Genomic DNA, 23,604 nt, shown 5'->3' on the forward strand with positions numbered 1-23,604 from the left:
GTCAATATTTCACAGGGACTTACTAAATATTTTCTAAATTAGATCTAACTTAACCTTATCTGACCCAACCCAATTTCGTAGTTGTAATATCATTGAAGTAATAAATGGGTCAATGCTAATATGGATGCCTTACCTGTGCCTTACCTGCCAAACGAAGCAATTGGCCAAGACGTGAAGGCTATAGGAGGTGACTTTCTGTACCATATATTTTGGATTAATTCTGTATAAAATTAGGTTAATAAATTACAATTACAGTAACATGAGTTATTTCAATACAACAATACAGTATTTATCACTTGAGATTCATTTGGCAGACAGGCATAATGTAATTTCTATACTTACATGGGTAATAATGTACGTTTTATAGTTTACATGTGTACGTATTTTAGTGTACATGAAATATAGTCGTTTTGATGTGTGTTTTACTGTATACTTCATGTCTGTACGTATTTTAGTGTACACGTTAAATAAAGTCGTGTTTTTATGTGTATGTTTTATAGTTTACATGAGTACGTATTTTAGTGTACATGAGATACAGACATGATTTTATATACGTACACAACATAGCAACATACATCTTTCTCTGGGTTTAATTTGATACACACACACACACACACACATGTACGTCTGTTTTAAAAATTCACACCATACACTTTACCTTAATCGTACACACATAATTTGCAGGAGAGTTTGGATTACGAGACTAATCTAACCCAGTGTTTCCATGGTTAAGTTAGATTAAGTTCTTTAATTTTGAGAATAGATAATAAACACTTAACCTAACTTAACTTTGGGAAATTATATAGAACGTAATGTCATTGGGAATAATTGATATCGCTTCAAAATATATATATAACGAAACCCCCCATAATTAATATATATTCTAAATATTAATGAACGTTTAATAGTATAAGGATCTCTTTTATAAATATATTTACTCCCCTATTTCAAAGTTACTATACACATGAAGTAAAATAGAGTTTATCACCATTTTGTGTTTATGTGTATAACTATTTTAGGTGTGAATTCTGTTCCTCAGGTGATAATTTATTGTAAATATTGACACCTAGTTGTAATTAATTCTTTAACTTTATCTTTTACTCATAATTATATTCTCTAAGACAAGTAAACTCCTCCATAGAACACACACACACACACACACACACACACACATACACACACCATCCCAGCAACATAATAACCTTCTATAATGTGAAATAAGTACCATACACATTTACAATAGCATTTATATATATATATTTATGGTCATTGTAAACCCTAGCGTCCCTTCCATCAGAGAGAGAGAGAGAGAGAGAATGGATACACTATTTAAATTAATAAAATAATTCACGTCCAGTTACATTAGATTATTTGGCGAATCTCTTCCAGTCCTGTTAATTTCCAGTGGATTTGGCAGCGATTGGTAATTGAATTCAGTAGTTGCAATCACATCCAATCACCTATACTGAAATACTGATTGATTTTCCACTATTATAATGAGTTCAAATACATTTCCAATCACTTATATTCGATTACAGATTAGATATCAACATTCCAATCACACAGAGCACTTCAGTTCCAATCATTTAGGGATGTTCAGCTAATCCGGTTAAATACTAAATTAATTGTACGTGAATAATTTGTTTGGTTACAATGATTCAGTAAGATTGACTGATGAACCACTCTTGGATCGGAGGTCTCACGGATGGATTGGTGATTAGTGGAGGTTAGTTAATCCTGTAAGAGTTAGATTATGTTAGTGGTGGCTTATAGGGTGGTACTACTACTACTACTACTACTGTTATTATCATCATTACAACCACTACTACCATTATTACAACAACAACTACCATTAAACAACCAATTAATGACCTAACCTGACCTGGGTTAGCCCTCAGACAGGGGAGGAGTGACCCAGCCATATTTCTCGTGAGTTTTGACCAATGACCTGAAGGCTGACTCGGCTGATCTCTTGTTAAACTCCTTGGGTACTTTGTGTTTACGTGATATCCGACCCTGGGGGGAAAAAATGGTCATAACTGGGGGAAAAAATGGTCCATAGTGTTCCATATTACGTAAAAATGGCCCCAAAAATGGTCAAAAGGTGAAAGAAGTTATATTATAATCCCCTATAATATACATACCCCGTTATATCACAACCCCCTATCATGTAAGAGGTGTGTAGTGGGGGGGGTAGTTATGTAACGGCTTCCGTGGGCGTGTGACGTCAGAGGAAAAATTCTCTCTCTCTCTCTCTCTCTATCTCTCTGTACGTGTGTGTGGGTGAAAAAAATATTGAAAGATATTGCAATGTTGATAGAGAGTGCAGGTACAAGGTGTTGTGTGTGTGTGTGTGTGTGTGTGTGTGTGTGTGTGTGTGTGTGTGTCGTCAGTAAGAAAGAATAACTTCAGATCCTTCCTCCCTTCCTTCCTTCCTTCCTTCCTTCCCTTCCTTCCTTCCTTCCTTCCTCCTCCGTTTCCTTCCTTCTCCCCTCCCCTTCTTCCTTCCTCCCTCCCTCCCTTCCTTCCTTCCTTCCTTCCTCCTCCCTTCCTTCCTTCCTTCCTCCTTCCTTCCTCCCTCCCTTCCTTCCTTCCTTCCTCCCTCCGTTCCTTCCTCCTCCTCCTCCTTCCTTCCTTTCCTTCCTTCCTCCTCCGTTCCTTCCTCCCTCCTTCTTCCTTCCTTCCTTCCTTCCTTCCTTCCTTCCTCCTCCGTTCCTTCCCTTCTCCCTCCCTTCCTTCCTTCCTCCCCTCCCTCCTTCCTTCCTCCCTTCTTCCTTCCTTCCTTCCTTCCTTCCTTCCTTCCTTCTCCTCCGTTCCTTCCTTCCTCCTCCTTCCTTCCTTCCTTCCTTCTTCCTTCCTTCCTTCTTCCTTCACTCCTCCGTTCCTTCCTCCTTCCTTCCTTCCTCCTCCCTTCCTTCCTTCCTTCCTTCCTTCCTCGTTCCTTCCTTCCTTCCTTCCTTCCTTCCTTCCTTCCCCTCCGTTCTTCTTCCTCCTTCCTTCTTCTTCCTTCCTTCCTTCTTCCTTCCTTCCTCCTTCCTTCCTTCTTCCTCCTTCCTTCCTTCCTTCCTTCCTCCGTTCCTTCCTTCCTTCCTTCTTCCTTCCTTCCTCCGTTCCTTCTTCCTTCCTTCCTCCCCTCCTTCCTTCCTTCCTTCCTTCCTTCCTTCCTCTTCCTTCCTTCTCCCTCCTTCCTTCCTTCCTTCCTTCCTTCCTTCCTTCCTCCTCCGTCCTTCCTTCCTCCTCCTTCTTCCTTCCTTCCTCCTTCCTTCCTCCTTCCTTCCCCTTCCTTCCTTCCTTCCTCCGTTCCTTCCTTCCTACCTTCCTTCCTTCCTTCCTTCCTCCTTCCTTCCTTCCCTTCCCTCCTTCCTCCGTTCCTTCCTTCCTTCCTTCCTCCTCCTTCCTTCCTTCCTTCCTTCCTTCCTCCCCTTTCTTCCTTCCTTCCTTCCTTCCTCCTCCTTCCTTCCTTCCTTCTTCCTCCTTCCTTCTCCCCTCTCTTCCTTCCTTCCTTCCTTCTTCCTTCCTTCCTCCTTCCTTTCTTCCTTCCTCCTCCCTTCCTTCCTTCCTTCTCCTCCTTCCTCCTTCTTCTCCTTCCTCCTTCCTCCTCCTTCCTTCCTTCCTCCTTCCTTCCTTCCTCCTTCCTTCCTCCTTCCTCCTTCCTTCCTTCCTCCTTCCTCCTCCTTCCTCTTCCTTCCTTCCTTCCTTCTTCCTCCTTCCTTCCTCCCTTCCTTCCTCCTTCCTTCCTTCCTTCCTCCTTCCTTTCTTCCTTCCTTCCTCCCTCCCTTCCTTCCTTCCTTCCTTCTTCCTTCCTTCCTCCTTCCTTCTTCCTTCCTTTCTTCCTTCCTTCCTTCCCCTTCCTTCCTCTTCCTCCCTTCTTCCTTCCTTCCTTCCTTCCTCCTTCCTTCCTTCTTCCTTCCTCCCTTCCTTCCTTCCTCCTTCCTCCTTCCTCCGTTCCTTCCTTCTTCCTTCCTTCCTTCCTTCCTCGTTCCTTCCTTCCTTCCTTCCTCCCTCCTTCCTTCCTTCCTTCCTTCCTTCTCGTTCCTTCCTCCCTCCTTCCTTCCTTCCTTCCTTCTTTCCTTCCTTCCCTCCGTTCCTTCCTTCCTCCTCCTTCCTTCCTTCCTTCCTCCTCCCTTCCTTCCTCCGTTCCTTCCTTCCTACCTTCCTTCCTTCCTTCCTTCCTTCCTTCCTTCCTTCCTCCGTTCCTTCCTTCCTTCCTCCTCCTTCCTTCCTTCCTCCTTCCTTTCTTCCTTCCTTCCTCCTCCCTTCCTTCCTTCTTCCTTCCTTCCTTCCTTCCTTCCTTCCTTCCTCCTTCCTTCCTCCTCTCTTCCTTCCTTCCTTCCTTCCTTCCTTCCTTTCTTCCCTTCCTTCCTCCTCCCTTCCTTCCTTCCTTCCTTCCTTCCTTCCTTCCTTCCTTCCTCCTCCTTCCCTTCCTTCCTCCTTCCTTCCTTCCTCCTCCTCCCTTCCTTCCTTCCTTCCCCTTCCTCCTTCATCTTCCTTCCTTCCTTCCTCCTCCTTGCCTTCCTTCCTCCTCCCCTTCCTTCCTTCCTTCCTTCCCTTCCTCCTCCTCCTTCTTCCTTCTCCTCCCTTCCTTCCTTCTTCCTTCCTTCCCTTCCTCCGTTCTTCCTCCTCCTTCCTTCCTTCCTTCCTTCCTTCCTTCCTTCTTCCCTCCCTTCCTCCTCCTTCCTTCTCCTCCTCCCTCCTTCCTTCCTCCTTCCTTTCTTCCTCCTCCTTCCTTCCTTCCTTCCTCCTTCCTTCCTTCCTCCCTCCTTCCTTCCTCCCTTCCTTCCTTCCTTCTTCTCCTCCCTTCCTTCCTTCCTTCCTTCCTTCCTTCCTTCTCCTCCTCCTCCTTCCTTCCTTCCTTCCCTCCCCCTTCCTTCCTTCCTTCCTCCCTTCCTTCCTTCCTCCCTCCTTCCATCCTTCCTTCCTTCCTTCCTTCCTTCCTTCCTCCTCTCCTTCCTTCCTTCTTCTCCTCCCTTCCTTCCTTCCTTCCTTCCTCCTTCCTTCCTTCCTCTATCCTTCCTTCCTTCCTTCCTTCCTTCCCTTCCTTCCTTCCTTCCTTCCTTCCTCCCTCCTCCTTCCTTCCTTCTTCCTTCCTCCTCCTTCCTTCCTTCCTTCCTTCCTTCCTCCTCCCTCCCTTCCTTCCTTCCTTCCTTTCCTCCTCCTTCCTTCCTTCCTTCCTTCCTTCCTCCTTCCTTCCTTCCTTCCTTCCTTCCTTCCTCCTCCTTCCTTCCTCATCTCCAAATTATCCTCCTCTTTAACACCACAAGAGTCATTCCAGCATCATTGGTTAACGAGCAATTGAGGTCAATAGCACTAACAATGTAATTAATGAACTGAACAATCCCACCAGTTAACAGACAATTAGACTGAAGTTAACAACCACAAAAAAGTAATTAATAGGCAATCATTTAAAACAAGTTAACAAACATTAGAGGTCAACAAGCACTAACAATTAATGAACTGAACAATCCCACCAGTTAACAGACAATTAGACTGAAGTTAACAAAAAAAAAGTAATTAATGAGCTTAAATCATTACAAAACAAGTTAACGAGCAATTAGAGGTCAACAAACACTAACAATGTAATTAATGAACTGAACAATCCCACCAGTTAACAGACAATTAGACTGAAGTTAACCAAAAAAAAGTAATTAATGAGCTTAAATCATTACAAAACAAGTTAACGAGCAATTAGAGGTCAACACTAACAACAATAATTAATGAACTGAACAATCCCACCAGTTAACAGACAATTAGACTGAAGTTAACAACCACAAAAAAGTAATTAATGAGCTTAAATCATTACAAAACAAGTTAACGAGCAATTAGAGGTCAACAAGCACTAACCTGGCCCTTAACTAGGCTAGCTGCGAACTGCATTATTACAGCTTCTATTGTGTAAGCAGATGCCCAACCACGTGGTGTTAGTAGTTCCATACAGATGGCGCCACCCTCCATCACGAAGCCCTGGTGGTAGTAGTAGTAGTAGTAGTAGTAGTAGTAGTAGTAGTAGTATATAGTTATTGCAACATCATTATTTTTATCATTATCATAAAACTATCCACCTCTCCATGTCCCCACCCACCTCCCCATGTCCCCACCCATCTCCCCATGTCCCCACCCACCTCCCCATGTCCCCACCCACCTCCCCATGTCACCATCCACCTCCCCATATCCCCACCCACCCCCATGTCACCACCACCCCATGTCACCACCCACCCCATGTCCCCACCCACCTCCCCATGTCACCACCCACCTCCATGTCACCACCCACCTCCCCATGTCCCCACCCACCTCCCCATGTCCCCACCCACCTCCCCATGTCCACACCCACCTCCCCCATGTCCCCACCCACCTCCCCCCATGTCCCCACCACCTCCCCATGTCCCCACCCACTCCCCCATGTCACCACCCACTCCCCATGTCCCTCACCCACCTCCCCATGTCCTCACCCACCTCCCCATGTCCCCCACCCACCTCCCCATGTCACCACCCACCTCCCCATGTCCCCACCCACCTCCCCCATGTCCCCACCCACCTCCCATGTCCCCACCCACCTCCCCATGTCCCCACCCACCTCCCCATGTCACCACCCACCTCCCCATGTCCCTCACCCACCTCCCCATGTCCTCACCCACCCCCCATGTCTCACCCACTCCCATGTCCCACCCACCTCCCCATGTCCCCCACCCACCTCCCCATGTCCCCACCCACCTCCCCATGTCACCATCCACCTCCCCATGCCCCCACCCACCCCATGTCCCCACCCACCTCCCCATGTCCCCACCCACCCCCCCCATGTCCCCACCCCACCTCCCCATGCCCCCACCCACCTCCCCATGCCCCACCCACCTCCCCATGTCCCCACCCCACCTCCCCATGCCCCCACCCACCTCCCCATGTCCCCACCCACCTCCCCATGTCCCACCCACCTCCCATGTACCCCACCCACCTCCCCATGTCCCCACCCACCTCCCCATGTCCCCACCCACCTCCCCATGTCCCTCACCCACCTCCCCATGTCACCACCCACCTCCCCCATGTCCCCACTCCACCTCCCCATGTCCCACCCACCCTCCCCATGTCACCACCCACCCCATGTCCCCACCCACCTCCCCATGTCCCCACCCACCTCCCCATGTCCCTCACCCACCCCCATGTCCCCACCCACCCTCCCCATGTCCCCACCCACCCTCCCCATGTCCCTCACCCACCCCACCCACCTCCCCCATGTCCCCACCCACCTCCCCATGTCCCCACCCACCTCCCCATGTCACCACCCACTCCATGTCCCCACCCACCTCCCCCATGTCCCCACCCACCTCCCCCATGTCCCCACCCATCTCCCCATGTCCCCACCCATCTCCCCATGTCCCCACCCACCTCCCCATGTCCCCACCCACCTCCCCATGTCCCCACCCATCTCCCCATGCCTCACCCATCTCCCCATGTCCCCACCCACCCCCCATGTCCCCACCCACCTCCCCATGTCCCCACCCCACCTCCCCATGTCCCCACCCACCTCCCCATGTCCCCACCCACCTCCCCCATGTCCCCACCCACCCCATGTCCCCACCCACCTCCCCATGTCCCCCACCCACCTCCCATGTCCCCACCCACCTCCCCATGTCCCCACCCCACCTCCCATGTCCCCTCCCCATGTCCCCACCCCACCTCCCCGTCCCCACCCCTCCCCATCTCCCCATCAACACCTTTTCCAGAGCCGGGGAAAGACCCTCAAATGGCGGATGAAAATTATCAGAGAAACTAATGGATAAAAGGATTGATGTACTCCTAGTTCTTCCATGTCTCTATAGAGTTCAAGTCGGGATCACACGCTACTTTACCTGTGGATAGATGGAAGTATGTAAGTGGATAAGTGGGGTGTGTGGAGTGTGAAGTATTTTATTATAGTGCAGAATTTATTTTTGTTTTCCTTCCTTCCTTCCTTCCTTCCTTCCTTCTCTCTCCTCCCTTCCTACTCCTCCTCATTGACTGCTCTTGAGTCAAACTTAAGTCCAAAATCAATAAGATTGACTCAAAGGTTTAAAAGAATTCTGGTTAGGTCTCTCTCTCTCTTTGGTCCCTACAACCGCTGGCAATCAATTTCTACCCTCAACCTCACACTGAACTGAGTCAAACAAACACAGACACACACACCATACCACACACACACACACACACTATCACTACACACACCATCAAAACACCAACACACAGTTTAAATTCATACAAGCCATCCTCATCAAAACTATGCGCCATTAATTTATTCTGGCTTCCTAACATAACAACAACTGCGCGCCAAAAACATAACATGGTGGGTATCACTCTGTCAGCTGATCGACCATAACAAACATTTACGCGGGAAAAAAACTACCATATGAGAGTCCATACGTCAGCTGATCAACAATAACAATACCACGTGGGTTTCCCCTCATCAGCTGATAAACAATAACAATTAATTACGCGGGAAAAATCTACCAAGTGTTGTAGAGTCAGCTGATCGATCATAACAATAACAGAGAATTACGCGCCAAAAAATGCAATACATATAACAGCAACACAAAAAACTAACACATTTCTCACCGAAATTCACCAAACCGAGCGATATTTTATGAACCAAATATCATTAATATTCTAGATAATATTTAGTGGTTATTGAACTCTTGTCAATCAATTCGGTACATTCTTGTCACGCTAGCCTGTAGGGGAGGGAGGGGGACGTATATCTATCGTGTCTATCTGTTTATTTTACCTGTGAAAATTCCCTAATGTTACCAGGGAGTTAGGTTAGGGATCCTACATAACACAATACAGGAATGCTAGACTACAAGATACTACACTACAGGAATCCTACAGGACACTAACCTTCCACTCGTAAAGGCAGTCATTAACCAAGTCGACGGTAAACACAGGGTCCTTGGTATTCTGTTGCCCTTTGGAGAGTTCCTGGTATTCCTTCATCAACCTCCGAGTCCTTACCATCTTCATATGCTTCGTCGTGGACTCGTTCAGGAGGCCCCCAGCAGCAGCAGGTGGAGGGGACTTCTTAAACGTGGCTGCAGAAGGTGGTGAAGAAAGAGAACCTTTTGAACGTGTTGACTTAGGACTATGCTGGCTGACCCCTTCAGCTGGGCCGACTCTACTCCCTTCCAGGTAAGTGTGTCTTGAGAAAAACCTCTTAGCTGTTGAAGGTGAATTAAGTCCGTTTACTCCACTGTGAGAGTTGGAGCCCCCAGAGGCGCCTACACAGTCATGTCTCCTCCTTCGGGTGTACTCTGACCCCATGCACTGGTACCTTGAGTTCGTGTAGAGGTTGAAGACGGATTTCTTATACCAGAACTCGTCCCTCTCATCGCTGCCATATTCTGAGGGTTCCTTTCGCTATTACTAAACATTTTCCCCGGATTGGAATTCATATTAGCTCCTGATTCTGTTCTCGTCGTGTTGTTGTTGTTGTTCTGCCCTCGAGCGGCGGTGGGGTACTGAGGGTCTAATTTATCCCCAGAACGGAATAACTTACGAAAGGCTGCAGCCATCTTGGTACCTTGCGTCAGGAGTTGTCGCCTTAGGAGTGTATGAAGTGAGGGACAGCGTTGACGGGGCGTTGACGGGGGCGTTGATAGTCCACCTCAACGCTCTCCTCCTCCACCCCTTTCTCCTGTCCACGCATCAACGCTTAACCAAACAAAACCAACATTATCATTTATTTCAGTACTAATATTTCCACGTAGTCTAATTCTTTTCCTCCTTCTCCTCCTCTCCTCTTCCTTCCTTCCTTCCTTCCTTCCTCCTCACACCAATCACTACAGAACACGGAGTTATGATCTAGGGAGCCTTGTACACACTCTCATGGTCGGCCCTCTCTAGCCTCTTGACCCTCTGGGCTTGATTTACACTTTTATCTGAGGGAAGAAAGAATTGGGTGTTAATAGTTGCAGTAATGGTTGTAGTTGTTGTTGTAGTAATAGTAGTAGTAGTTCAAGGTCATGTTAATTAGTAATTGACCTTTGAGTGTAATTATTAAACCCATTAGAGGTCAATTGTTGTTAAATTCTTACGTAACTGATGTTGGGTGGCCATTGGTTATAAAAGGACTATGACGTCAGAGCTACTAACAGGTCATTGGTCCATATTGTGCCTAGTGTAACAATAGCTAAATATGATTGGTTAAAAAGGCCATGACGTCAAAGATAGATAAGCCATTGTCCCGCACTGTGTAATAAAAGACGGAATTTCAATGGTCAATATTGTATATGACGTCATAAAACCTGGAAACCTATTGGTTGACTAATCATCAGGTGAAATAAGCTGGCGTGTCTAATCTTCAGGTGAAATAAGCTGGGGTGTCTAATCTTCAGGTGAAATAAGCTGGGGTGTCTAATCTTCAGGTGAAATAAGCTGGGGTGTCTAATCTACAGGTGATTCACGTACTGCTTTAATGTATTCTATATTAAATTCTTCATTGAGGATCGTATAAATGTTTATGTGTTTTAAGGCCAAAATATTTAGACTTCAAACCCTTAAGATGGACAAGGTGGAGTGACTACATCCTGCCTCTACAACAGCTGGAAGACTACTGAGAGAGGCGAGCCTGAGCCATATTGCCTTGTGAGAAATCGATGAACACGTGACTATCATCTAGGCTTCCTATTGGTCGATTATTATCCCTATGTCTTTACCTCTTATTTCCACATATTTCTTCCCTATCGCTATTTTTTTTTCTATTTTTAATCCATTTCTAATTATTTTTTTTTGTTATTTAGGATATTTGTGGGTTTATTTATTACGTGAGGGGAAAATTCCAATATTTTTTTGGGGGACTTTGTTGATTTTGTCTCGAATTCACAACGAGATCCATAAGTCTTGTAAAAATGAGTAAACATCATAGATTACCAGTCATATACATACATACAGACAGTCATATTCATACATACAGACAGTCATATACATACATACAGGACAGTCATATACATACATACAGGACAGTCATATACATACATACAGACAGTCATATACATACATACAGGACAGTCATATACATACATACAGACAGTCATATACATACATACAGGACAGTCATATACATACATACAGGACAGTCATATACATACATACAGAACAGTCATATACATACATACAGGACAGTCATATACATACATACAGGACAGTCATATACATACATACAGGACAGTCATATACATACATACAGGACAGTCATATACATACATACAGGACAGTCATATACATACATACAGGACAGTCATATACATACATACAGGACAGTCATATACATACATACAGGACAGTCATATACATACATACAGGACAGTCATATACATACATACAGAACAGTCATATACATACATACAGGACAGTCATATACATACATACAGGACAGTCATATACATACATACAGGACAGTCATATACATACATACAGGACAGTCATATACATACATACAGGACAGTCATATACATACATACAGGACAGTCATATACATACATACAGAACAGTCATATACATACATACAGGACAGTCATATACATACATACAGGACAGTCATATACATACATACAGGACAGTCATATACATACATACAGGACAGTCATATACATACATACAGGACAGTCATATACATACATCATACACGTTTATATATACAATACATACATGGATTCATACATACACATATGCTGTGGTGGTATACATACAAGTCCACGTAACTATGCATACACAAACGAGTACAGATGTATACATGGGGATATACATATAATACACATAACATAACCAAAGATGACTTAATCTGACCTAACTTAATCTAACCTAACTTAACCCTAACCTAATCTAGCTTAACCCTAACCTAACCTAATCTAACTTAATCTAACCTAACTTAACCCTAACCTAATCTAGCTTAACCCTAACCTAACCTAATCTAACTTAATCTAACCTAACTTAACCCTAACCTAATCTAGCCTAACCCTAACCTAGCCTAATCTAACTTAATCTAACCTAACTTAACCCTAACCTAATCTAGCCTAACCCTAACTTAGCCTAATCTAACTTAATCTAACCTAACTTAACCCTAACCTAATCTAGCCTAACCCTAACCTAACCTAATCTAACTTAATCTAACCTAACTTAATCTAACCTAACTTAACCCTAACCTAATCTAGCTTAACCCCTAACCCAACCTAATCTAACTTAATCTTAACCCAATCCTAACCTCAACTCCAATCTAGCCCAACCCCTAACCTAGCCTAATCTAACCTAATCTAACCCAATCCTAACCCTAACCTAATCTAGCCTAACCCCAACCTAGCCTAATCTAACTTAATTTAACCCAATCCTGGTCCCCAACCTAATCTAGCTTAACCCCAACTCAGCTCAATCTAACTTAATTCAACCTAACGTAACCCTAACCTAATCTAGCCTAACCCCAACTCAGCCTCCAATCTAACTTAATCTAACCTAACTTAACCCTAACCTAATCTAGCCTAACCCTAACCTAACCTAATCTAACTTAATCTAACCTAACTTAATCTAACCTAACTTAACCCTAACCTAATCTAGCTTAACCCTAACCTAACCTAATCTAACTTAATCTAACCTAACTTAACCCTAACCTAATCTAGCCTAACCCTAACCTAGCCTAATCTAACTTAATCTAACCTAACTTAACCCTAACCTAATCTAGCCTAACCCTAACCTAGCCTAATCTAACTTAATTTAACCTAACTTAACCCTAACCTAATCTAGCTTAACCCTAACCTAACCTAATCTAACTTAATCTAACCTAACTTAACCCTAACCTAATCTAGCCTAACCCTAACCTAGCCTAATCTAACTTAATCTAACCTAACTTAACCCTAACCTAATCTAGCCTAACCCTAACCTAGCCTAATCTAACTTAATTTAACCTAACTTAACCCTAACCTAATCTAGCCTAACCCTAACCTAGCCTAATCTAACTTAATCTAACCTAACTTAACCCTAACCTAATCTAGCTTAACCCTAACCTAACCTAACTTAACCTAAATGACAATGTTGGAAATATGAACAAGTGTGTGTGTGTGTGTGTGTGTGTGTGTGTGTGTGTGTGTTTACCTGTACTTTTGAGTAATTAATTAACACACCTATGGCGCACCTGTGTGGTTAGAGGTTAATTAAATAACCTGTTGAAATAATTAATCTAAAGTGCGAGAGAGAGAGAGAGAGAGAGAGAGAGAGAGAGAGAGAGAGAGAGAGAGAGAGAGAGTATTTCCTTTCTCTCTCCCACACAGAAATAATTCAAAAGTCTCCGTACCTCTGTCACTTCAGGCCGCCAAATAATTCAAAAGTCTCCGTACCTCTGTCACTTCAGGCCGCCACTTCCACCATCTCCAGCTGGTCGATAACCCTTCAAGGTTGTCCTCGAGTTCACTAATGCGTTAAAATGACGTAAATCGTAATCCAGAACAAAGGAGCGTGTTGTACTCAGAGCGGAGGAGACACGTCCTTCCTCACCGATGGCTCACAGGAAACTGGGGGAAATTGATGTGCTGCCAGATGGAACCATTTGGAAAATATATCCAAAAAAATAGCTAATTTTGGCTATTTATAAGGTTTCTTTACTTTATTTATGTATTATATATCTCATTTTTATTATAATTGATATAGTTTTGTTATAAATATTAATATATGTGATGTAGAAGCAGGAATGTGTTATATGTGGTGTTGGTTATGCGTCTGGCAGTAGAGTGAGAGGTGTAGTTGTCGTACCGTGCGCGGGGGTCACCAGGTTGCCTAATAACAAAACGTCTTTCTGCTACAGTTTCTGATTTTCTTATTATTACGAGTTTTAGTTAATTTATGTTTAGTTTATAAAATGTTTAGCTAATCTTTGATGTTATATGTATTGTATTATATATAGACTTAAATAGTTTATTAATTTAAATACTTAATCATTAAATATATGTTAATTTAGGTTAGGTTAGTCTACCAGCTCAAGCTTAAGCTGTGGTCCACCTTACGTCAGCATGGCCAACTTTAAAGGGTAGCCATTAGGTAAATAAGGTAAAGTAAATAATATACCCCGTACATAACTATATATTAATAATAAAATAGTTACCCCAGGAAAAGTTGGTTACAGAAAACGGAAGTATTTAAGGGGTACCTAATCTAACTTAACCTCTCCGTTCTTGTTTAATTCAATTAATTAGTTTAAGCACTATAGTTCATTAATACATAACATATATGTGTTCTATACTTCCAGAAATAACGTTTATTTATTTTAATATATGTAATTTGATATTTCTGAGATTTTGGGAGGTAGTTTTATCCAATTATTTCATGATATTTTAATGTATTAGTTCTACCCGATTTTGTCTTGTCTAGTGGGTTGTTAATTGTAAGGCCGTTAGTCTAGTTGGATAGTTAACATGATAGTTCATGATTCACGTTAATTACCGTTTCACCTTTACCAGGGAATAAGTCTAGAGGTAGTGTTTTCTAGGCCTGTATACAGTAAAAAGACTCTGAGCATTTTTGTATGTATTTCAAAGGTTTTATTTTCCCTTGATCTTGGTTGGGTTCTCCTTACTGCTGTTCCTTCTTTCTTGTTATAGTTCACACACACATGTACAGGGTGTGTTATAGTTCACACACACATGTACAGGGTGTGTTATAGTTCACACACACATGTACTGGGTGTCTTATAGTTCACACACACATGTACAGGGTGTCTTATAGTTCACACACACATGTACAGGGTGTCTTATAGTTCACACACACATGTACAGGGTGTCTTATAGTTCACACACACATGTACAGGGTGTCTTATAGTTCACACACACATGTACAGGGTGTGTTATAGTTCACACACACATGTACAGGGTGTGTTATAGTTCACACACACATGTGTACAGGGTGTCAGGGTGTCTCATAGTTCACACACACATGTACAGGGTGTCTTATAGTTCACACACACATGTACAGGGTGTCTTATAGTTCACACACACATGTACAGTGTCTTATAGTTCACACACACATGTACAGGTGTCTTATAGTTCACACACACATGTACAGGGTGTCTTATAGTTCACACACACATGTACAGGGTGTCTTATAGTTCACACACACACATGTACAGGGTGTCTCATAGTTCACCCTCACACACACACACACATGTACAGGGGTCTCATAGTTCACCCTCACACACACACACACACATGTACAGGGTGTCTCATAGTTCACACACACACATGTACAGGGTGTCTCATAACCTCATTATTGACTATAAAAAATCCCACATGTAACTTGTTATACAAATCGCTAAAGTCAACAGCAAAAATCACCACAATTTGTCTTTTTATTCAGTAAGATACAATGTTGATTTACACTTGTTTAAACTATCAAACTTACACACCAAAAAAAAATCCCAACTCAAATAAGGGTAAAATAAAATAATAAATTAAACTTACCTAAACATTTATTGTGTTTTATAAAGAATGAAATAAATGATTACAGGGTTTAACATTGGTTTACTTTAGGTTTATCTTGGTAATGTAAACAAGCTGTTCTCACAAGATGTGTTCTCATAGCGGTGAAGATGCGTGGAATAATGAGAAACAGCAGAGTGAAAATACAGGGGTTGTAATCAGTGCTGAGTACATTGAGATGAACCAGTACTGAGTAAGTCTGAATGTACCCAGAACTGAGTACAACAGGATATACCAATGCTAAGTGTGTCAAGATGTACCAGTACGCTGCGATATACCCAGAGGTTGAGTACATCGATAACCTAACCTATTAAAGACTAATAAACCTTCCATGTGATAAATTAATACATAAATTTAATATATTAACCAAAATAATATAAAAGTCTTCAATGACAAATGCATAAACAGATGTGGTATTTGACCCCCTTAACCAATAGCTCTGTGGTACATCTTAACAGCCTCCTCCTCCTCCTCCTCCCCCCCTTGATAGTGTGGTAGTGGAGGTTGATAGGAAGTCTTGGAGTAGGGGTAGGGGGAGGGGTAGGGGGAGGGGTAGGGGGAGGGGAGGACTCAGCTGGTATACAGACAGACACACACACAACCCTGACCGTGCAATAGATAACGCTCCAAGAGATTCACATATTTCTACACTTACGGTAAGAGGCCCATCGACTCTAGCCCTAGTGTAAGTCTTCCCCAACGAAATAAAAAATAATTGGAACAGGTAATAAACGTTATATCTGATGGATCGTAAACACTAAGGCTCTAATAATCGCACTCTGAGGGGTAGGGTGGTGGAGGAACGTCATACGAGGCTCAGTCATTCCTAACCTAGCCTACGGTAAAATATAAACTCCGGTACTACCGCGCGTTCGTCGAGTCCGGCCGACCGCCTCTATCCTAAAACGACGTTCCCTCCAACGACCGGGCCGACCTCACGCACCGGCGACGAATGCACGACCACGAAAAAGTAAACAAATAATAACTTAACCCTAAAGGAATCTTCCCCAAATACTCCATAATAAAAAAAAGCTTAGACCAACACTATAAGCTGCTCGCGGCAAGATCTTCTCAACTCAATATACTTAAACCGACTGACAAGTGTTCCTATGTACTGTACAATATATACTATATATATCTACCTTAACTTGATTAATTCTGTTGAGGTGTTTCCTTCCCCAGGTCTATAGGTGAAGGCAAGATCGACGACTAATCACCGTAGCTGCGGTCTGGTTTTGTTAATAAGGTGATTCGTACTGTCTCTAATTACATGTACTGTAGTTGATGTATTTAGAGTTGGTGTTTAGGTCATTGAAGTTGAATTAGTCTTATCCCTTAATCAGCGACCGAGGATCACCCCCCCCCCCTACCAGATACAGTAATTGGGATGTGGTTAATGGGAAAATTCTCGCTGATTTGGCCGCTGTTTAAGGGTCAAGTATTTGTGAAGAGATGTGCAAGCTGGTTGTTACCGGGCCAGGTCGAGTGTGTTGTACCACCGGGCCAGGTCAAGTGTGTGTCTTACCACTAAGCCGGGTCGAGTGTGTTGTATCACCAGGCCAGGTCGAGCCAGGTCAAGTGTGGCATTAATGAGCCTAATATAGACTTCAGGTTAGATTACGTGCCTCTGTTACTGGAGCCTCGACCGTAGTTCTCACTCGACCCCATCGAGGGCGACTCACGACGTCAAGCGCTGCACTACTCGATGCATAATGAAAAATGGCGTCGATCATCACGACAGAAATCCTTACAAACTGTTTAGCGTCGCGCGCCGAGACGAGAGCCGTCAAGCGCGAGAAATGAGACGATAGCAAGCGGGCGCGCGACACGAAGAGAAGGACAAATATATACCTCACACCCCCAGAGGACAAACTTACGGTCCATCGGGCGTTGGCGATAATCACGCCCATTACTGCTACAACTTCCGTTCCCATCTACGCCGACCGGACGACACCCGGAGGGCGATCGGGTGTAGCGGCGGCAGGCACTTGTGACCCCGGACACGAACGACGAAAGACAAAATATTCCTCCCGAGCGCGACGGTTCCCTCCGGCCCGAGGACCCCAGACCACCGCCCCTCGAGTCGGTGCCCCAACCCGCGGGCATCGGCCGTTTATCCTCGGCAACGTTATTCTCTATCATTATGCTTACGACTAATGGTAAATTCACTACAGTATGGGGGTGACTCTCTGGTGGTGATAATACTACAGCCTTTGTTAATGTACTTGTTTAATACTGGTGTGTGTGTGTGTGTGTGTGTGTGTGTGTGTGTGTGTGTGTGTTTTATCACCTTATCACCAACACTACCAGAGACCGGACCTCCATTATTCTCGTCCCATTAATCCCAAAACCCGATTTAAAAAAAAAAACGCTAAATCCCTACGTGAAAAGGGCGATGTTTATGCACAAGTGGTAATAAATGACCAATACCATTAGGGTCTAAGGCTAGGAGGGGGGGTGGGGGGGTGGGGGGTTATTAGCGCTAAAATTCTCTATCCGACAACAATCACCTCAGGCACTTCCACGATGCTAATATGTATATACGCTTAAATTAAGCTAAAATTGATCCACCGATTATGTGATATTGTCCGTTAATTCACCCCATATACTAGATCCTCTACAGCGTTGGTCTATCTCTGTTCAGGGGAGAGGAAGCCCGACGCGGAGCTACGAAACGTTGACGTAGTTTTTGTTTCTTTGTGGAGGTGTCTTATGGGGTGTTGAGGTGGGGGGACAACGTGTTATGCGACGTACCCTCCCGCCCCACGGCTAGGATTTGATCGTTTAATGGTCTGCGTCGCGGCTCCCGGTTAAGTCGTTACCGCTTTCTTGAACGACGGCGAACTACCCGGTAAACAACGATACGCCTTTTTCACATAACCTCCACCCATCATCTAGCCTTTTAAAAAACAAAATGGGTCACAAATTAACCCATATACTACCCATAATTTGCCCACACTGCTTTTTCCGAGTGATCGTTGGTTAATCCAAAGTGAGATTCTGACAGACAGACAAGACAGTATACATCACATCTAACCTTCACGTTTTACCGCCATCGGCACCCATATCACCAACCCCCTAATGCATCACTGCGAGCAATTTACGCACATATCCCTGTGAGCGCGAGTAAATAAAGTAATAACAGCGCCCATAAGCGAGATACTACACACCGTCGACCAGACTACCCGGTAAACGTGCATAGCGGCGAACGACCGAATAGAGGAACGATCTTTACGTCACACGAGCCTATGAGGGCCGAGGTTACGACGAGATCCGCCGTACCCTTAACACGCCCCCTCCCCCCCCCCATACTCCCAGAGAGCTATGGGGTCACTCGGGAAAGTACCCTATACCCACACGCTGTCTCGGAATAGGTCCATCTTGTACCCCACCAATGCCCACAGCACGTTCTTGCGGCAACACCATTTCCCTATCCCATCTAGCTGTGAGCGGACCATCGATCACTGACACACAAATGTACATATATGAAGCTGCAATTAAACCGATATTTGACAGAATTAAAAAAACAAAAAACAATTACATCTTCGAATAAACAACGAGAGGACGTGAACGAACGATTACGGCGACTGTAAACACCAGTGTCGTTACTATCAGGTCGTTATACAATTCATTTGATAATTTCCGACCCTAATTACTCTCTCGATATGGTCGTTATGAGATAAGGTTAACGACCCTCCAGTAATTTGGCTTCTAATCACCTTAATGATGGTGTTTAAATGTAATTAGTCAAGTTAATTGCCTATGTAACCTTTAATTACCCTCTTAAGCTCATTAGTGACATTCTTATGGTTAATTACCCAATTCTATAGTCTAATCAAACATAGAACTAATTAATGAACACCTGTACATCATTACTGGTACAATAACAATTACTTTCCACAGGTTGAGGATCTAAGACCACTAATTAAAACACTTCAGCTAATTACAGTAAGAATAACATCAATATTCTCATAGGTTAAGCCCCAAAGACCGCTAATTACCAGGGCACAGAATCGCTCGTTACTACACCCAAATGTCTCTCAGTACCACCTCGTTATTGACGTCCTCTCGTTTACCAAAATAAACTCCCAGGATTAGTGACAATTAAACTGTACAGGTATTAATCTTCGTATATATATATATATTATAATAAATCTTAAGGCATTATTGTTAGGTTATTTTAGCTGGGGGTATAATTATTGTGTTGATGATGCCTTGAGAAAGAGAGAGAGAGAGAGAGAGAGAGAGAGAGAGAGAGAGAGAGAGAGAGAGAGAGAGTCTTTCAGTTCTGAGATAACAAACATATTCTTAGCTGCAACAATAAGCTATACAGTCGATTTTAGCTGCAGCACAAGTAAATGATCTTGCACTAGGAAAAATACTATAATATTTAGCTGCAGTTATCACAAAGGTTAATTTCATTGTTACACATATTAAGTCAATTTAGGCTGCAATAACAAGAGGGAGGGAGGGAGGGAGGGAGGAAGGGAGGAAGGAAGGAAGGAAGGAGGGAGGAAGGAGGAAGGAAGGAAGGAAGGAAGGAAGGAAGGAAGGAAGGGAGGGAGGGAGGGAGGGAGGAAGAAAATCTTACATAAACTAAACCTAAACATAACTAGACAATCTACATCACTAACTCAAGAGCTCCCTTGTACCGAAATCCTTGTCCCACTGAACTGAGGAAAGTCATACAGACAGACAGATAACCTCCCGAGTGCTTTAACCAATAATAATAATAAACCTCGCACTCGTTGTTGAGTAAGAATGACACCCCGAGGCTTACGTCCACCTGCGTCATGGGGTAGCCCGGGGGTCCACACAGACATCGACACGGTTTCTCGACCAATTGCGGCTTGTGAAATTTGCATCCATTTCAAGAAGAATTTGATTGCCCATGTGATGCCCAATGCTGGTGTGAGTGTCGGATAGCGCCGTACGGTACAGTGTCGTAGGGCATAGCGTCGGGTAGCGCCATACGGCAGACCATCGTGCTAAACACAGCTTACGTCTTGGTAAGTTTGCCAGCACGTCGTAGGAGAAATAATATGAATCCTGGTGTGAGATGCTTGGGGTAATACTGTGTGAAGAGGTGGTTACTGGAAGAGACTGGTAGTGGTGATGCTTGTAAGGACTGGATAACTGTGTGTCGGGAGAAATAACCGTGTGTCGACCAGTTAAAAAAAGTGACTGGACCTCTACGTGTTGAAAGTAACTGGGGGGCAATCCGCGACAGAAAGATCGACAAATCAACAAGATAGACAAAAAAAATAAAGAAATACAACTAGCACACTGGTTCATTAGGGTTCTGAGCGCCTAATTGCCTTGTTCCATAGGGGTGATTCTTCTCTATCTCTCTGTCAGTATCTTGTTGTCTTCTTCGATACAGCAGCGGTGACATCTATAGGCAGTGCAGGAACCTAGAAGGAGAGAAATTGCATAAGTTTAGCCTCTTGAGTATGATGCCTAACCACTGAGTACGATGTCAAACCCCATGAGTAAAATATATCAATCCAGTGAGTTATATAGTTAAATTTCTTGAGTACAATGATTTAACCCCTTGAATACAATGACTTAACCCCTTGAGTACAATAATTTCACCCCTTCAGTACAATGACTGAGTGATTCATTGTGGTAATTACACCCTGACGACCCAATATCTTAAGGTCACATATCACAGAATTAAAAATAAACCTTAATATACTATAATAAAACCAGGTGGGAAAAACTAAACCAATTAATGGAGAATTTTCGTAAACATCGTAAGTTAATGGACGATATCTTACTACCTCCCCCCTAGACCCCACACCACCACCCCCCTAGAGCTCGTTACAATGACCGACCTTATAATTTACATCCTCGACGACGTCCCTCACTCCGTCGACTGTTGTTGTATCTCGATCTTTTCCACCGTCATGTCGGGGTTCATACTAGTTGCCTCCTGTATGGCATCGGCCAGAGCTCGGTCGTGGTCTATGGGGTCTCCGTCGCTCTGAATAGTGATCTTCTGCTCGACGCGCGTCTCCAGTACCCCGTCCTTCTCCGTCTTGTACTGCGGAGAGGGTATTGAGAGGGGGGCGTTGAGTTTGTTTAGGGTATGGGGTGGGTTTTGATAACAGGTATTTTTTTTACATTTCAGCCGATTTCTCTCTCTCTCTCTCTCTCTCTCTCTCTCTCTCTCTCTCTCTCTCTCAACATTCTTCCTCATTCCACACTCCAGCAGCAAGGGAGGAATGCACTGTACACACACATTAAGTAAAGAAAACACTCTGGCATTGGGACTGTCATTAACCGCAAAATGACTAACATAAAACAAGTGTGTGTGTGTGTGTGTGTGTGTGTGTGTGTGTGTGTCCCTATCTAAACAATCTTATTAATATACAACAAATCTCAATATGTATTATCATAAAACTAACCCCAAACCGTCGAGCAAACAACTAGGGTTTACGACTGGGTGAAATTCAACGTTAAATTGGGGTAGGTTATGATTGGTTAACTACTCAGTGTTAAGACAGGTTGAGAGGTTATGATTGGTTACCTAAGTGGAGGAGAAGGAGGAGATGGTGTGGGTTTGTTCGTCGTTGATGGTGATGGAGTGGGGTGTGGTTCCTCGAGTCGTCCTGTGATCAAGCAAGTGTGGGGTGAGGTAGGGTAGGGTGAGGTAGGGTAGGGTGGGGTAGGGTAGGGTGGGGTAGGGTAGGGTGGGGTAAGGTGGGCTAGGGTTAAATAGGGTAAGGAACGTTCTTTGGTGGAGGAGACGAGAGAGAGAGAGAGGGGGGGTGGGGGATGACTAGTTATCACGAGACCACCACACTACCACATGCAACATCCACCGCAGACAGACAGACTTACACTAGGGTGCCACCACACGACGTTCACTCCCACAAACACGGACCCCACAATCACCGTAAAACTCCAATATAGTGAAACCTCCCTTTAACGGACCTCGATACAATGGACTATCCCCACCCGTGCGTTATATGGAGGTTTCACTATAGAGTCAAAGAGTTGTGTTGCCATACACCAATACCCAGATGCAGTACATACCCATAACACAACCAGGAAATACCCATAACACAACCAGGACACACCCATAACACAACCTGTACTTACTCAAGGCTGTAAAGTAAACACACGATTATTACAGGTACAGTATAAATCTGGTCTTAATAATCACTTAATTAGGGTAACTATTAATCATATTGAATGTAATTAAGGACTACAGGTAATTACATGGATTTTGTAATTAGATCAGTGTTATATATGTGGTAATTACAGCTTTGATTATGTGATTTGGATGTCTAGTTAACTACATGAATGGTGATTAGAGATATATAATTAGTCCAAATAATTACCTGGACTTCTTAATTACCTTAGAGGAACATATAATTACTGTCAAGATTATATTTAATTGTATAAATCCAATTTTAATTAATCTGTCAAGAAATCTGGTAAAATCTGGAAAATAAAACAAACACATTAGTAAACAAACAAACAAACAAACTAACAAACAAACAAACAAACACACAAACACACACACACACACACACACGGTTATAATAAACATAACCCACTAAGGGGGGGGGATGGGGGGGTAGGGAGGAGGGAAGGGTAGGGAGGAGGGAAGGGTAGGGTAGGGAGGAGGAGGGGTAGGGAAGAGGGAGGGAGGGGGGGAGGAGGGAGTCTCTACCATGTTGCTGAGACATTCATCACCAGTACAGTCAAGCCACTAGTACAGTCACACCAGTACAGTCACACCAGTACAGTCACACCAGTACAGTTACCAGCCCAAAGGAGGTAATAAGCTCAAATAAATAAAACAGCGGAGAATAAATACGATAGATAAAGCAGCAGGTACGAGGAGAGGCATAAGACGATGATAGAGGCGGGTAGCACATACAGATAACTTGCAGGAGAGTGAAGAAACAGACGGAGAATATATACACAGGCGATGATGATGTAAACGGTGGCGGACGCGTGGCGGATCGGGTGGCGCCGTTTTGTCCCCCGAGGCCCCGTGGCGGTCGTGTTATCGTCACTAGGGGCGGGTTCCTTTGGGAGGGTCGTCTCGGTGTTGTCGTCTGCCGGGGTGAGCGCCGTTGCCTCTGGGGGTTTTCCGTCGTTGCATTTTCGAGGT

At 44.0% G+C, this 23,604-nt stretch overlaps 2 protein-coding genes across 2 annotated transcripts in view; both read right to left on the reverse strand.

Moving 5' to 3' along the window:
* Window positions 1-249: 249 nt before the first annotated feature.
* LOC121857548 (ubiquitin-conjugating enzyme E2Q-like protein CG4502) lies at window positions 250-13,513 on the reverse strand. The gene is given in 8 exon segments (XM_042353632.1): window positions 250-1,737; window positions 1,883-2,016; window positions 5,842-5,961; window positions 7,707-7,780; window positions 7,783-7,835; window positions 8,852-9,248; window positions 9,251-9,899; window positions 13,344-13,513. Coding segments are annotated over 6 exon segments (1,056 nt in total). The 5' UTR covers window positions 9,534-9,899; window positions 13,344-13,513; the 3' UTR covers window positions 250-1,737; window positions 1,883-1,887.
* Window positions 13,514-15,445: 1,932 nt separating this feature from the next.
* The window catches only part of LOC121857477 (band 4.1-like protein 3), a 41,763-nt gene continuing 33,604 nt past the window's right edge, over window positions 15,446-23,604 (reverse strand). Inside the window, 2 exon segments of the mRNA XM_042353534.1 lie at window positions 15,446-20,887; window positions 21,311-21,519. Of these exon segments, the coding sequence (XP_042209468.1) occupies window positions 21,340-21,519 (180 nt within the window). The 3' untranslated portion in view covers window positions 15,446-20,887; window positions 21,311-21,339.

This window comes from Homarus americanus, unplaced genomic scaffold, assembly GCF_018991925.1.
Source record: "Homarus americanus isolate GMGI-L3 unplaced genomic scaffold, GMGI_Hamer_2.0 scaffold19065, whole genome shotgun sequence".
NCBI classification, from domain to species: domain Eukaryota; kingdom Metazoa; phylum Arthropoda; class Malacostraca; order Decapoda; family Nephropidae; genus Homarus; species Homarus americanus.